Genomic DNA, 710 nt, shown 5'->3' on the forward strand with positions numbered 1-710 from the left:
TGGACGGGGCTCTGAGCAACCTGATCGAGTTGAAGACGTCCCTGCTCATGGCAGGGGGGTTGGATCAGATGACCTTTAAAAGTCCCTTCCAACCCAAACCATTCTATGATTCTAACATAGACCTAGCTGTTGTTCAATATGATTTGAGGAGACAATCATTTCATCCACTGAGGCACAGTGAAGAGCTGCACACAATAACTTTTGCACACAATGAACTTACTCTTTGTGTCCCAGACAGTAGGATACAATATTATAAGGAGCCTTTGCCAAGCTGACTCTGATCTTCTCATCTCTGTCTGCAGTTAGGATATACCGGTCATCAGGACTCAGTGCCTGTTGGTAAAGGGAGAGTTTTGGTGCCCAGTAGTTCAATGCTTGTTTTAATATAATTCTTCCTAACCAGGTGTCCTGGTTTCAGCAGGGATAGAGTTAATTTCCTTCCTAGTAGCTGGTACAGTGCTGTGTTTTGGATTTAGGACAAGAACAAAGTTGATAACACACCGATGGTTTAGTTGTTGCTGAGCAGTGCTTACACTAGTCAAGGACTTTCCAGCTTCCCATGCTCTGCCGACTGAGAAGGCTGGAGGTGCACAAGAAGCCGGGAGGGGGCACAGCCAGGACAGCTGACCCAAACTGGCCCCAGGGACATTCCATACCATGTGACGTCACGCTCAGTACATAAACTGGGGAAAGCTGGCTGGGGGGGGCCC

General features: G+C 47.9%; 1 protein-coding gene across 1 annotated transcript in view; it reads right to left on the reverse strand.

Moving 5' to 3' along the window:
• WDR4 (WD repeat domain 4) overlaps positions 1–710 on the reverse strand; it is a 21,701-nt gene that overhangs the window by 16,022 nt on the left and 4,969 nt on the right. Inside the window, exon 5 of the mRNA XM_009283101.1 lies at positions 221–333. Within this exon, the coding sequence (XP_009281376.1) occupies positions 221–333 (113 nt within the window). The remainder of the gene's footprint in view (positions 1–220; positions 334–710) is intronic.

The sequence above is a fragment of the Aptenodytes forsteri genome, unplaced genomic scaffold, assembly GCF_000699145.1.
Source record: "Aptenodytes forsteri isolate BGI_AS27 unplaced genomic scaffold, ASM69914v1 Scaffold2, whole genome shotgun sequence".
NCBI classification, from domain to species: Eukaryota; Metazoa; Chordata; class Aves; order Sphenisciformes; family Spheniscidae; genus Aptenodytes; species Aptenodytes forsteri.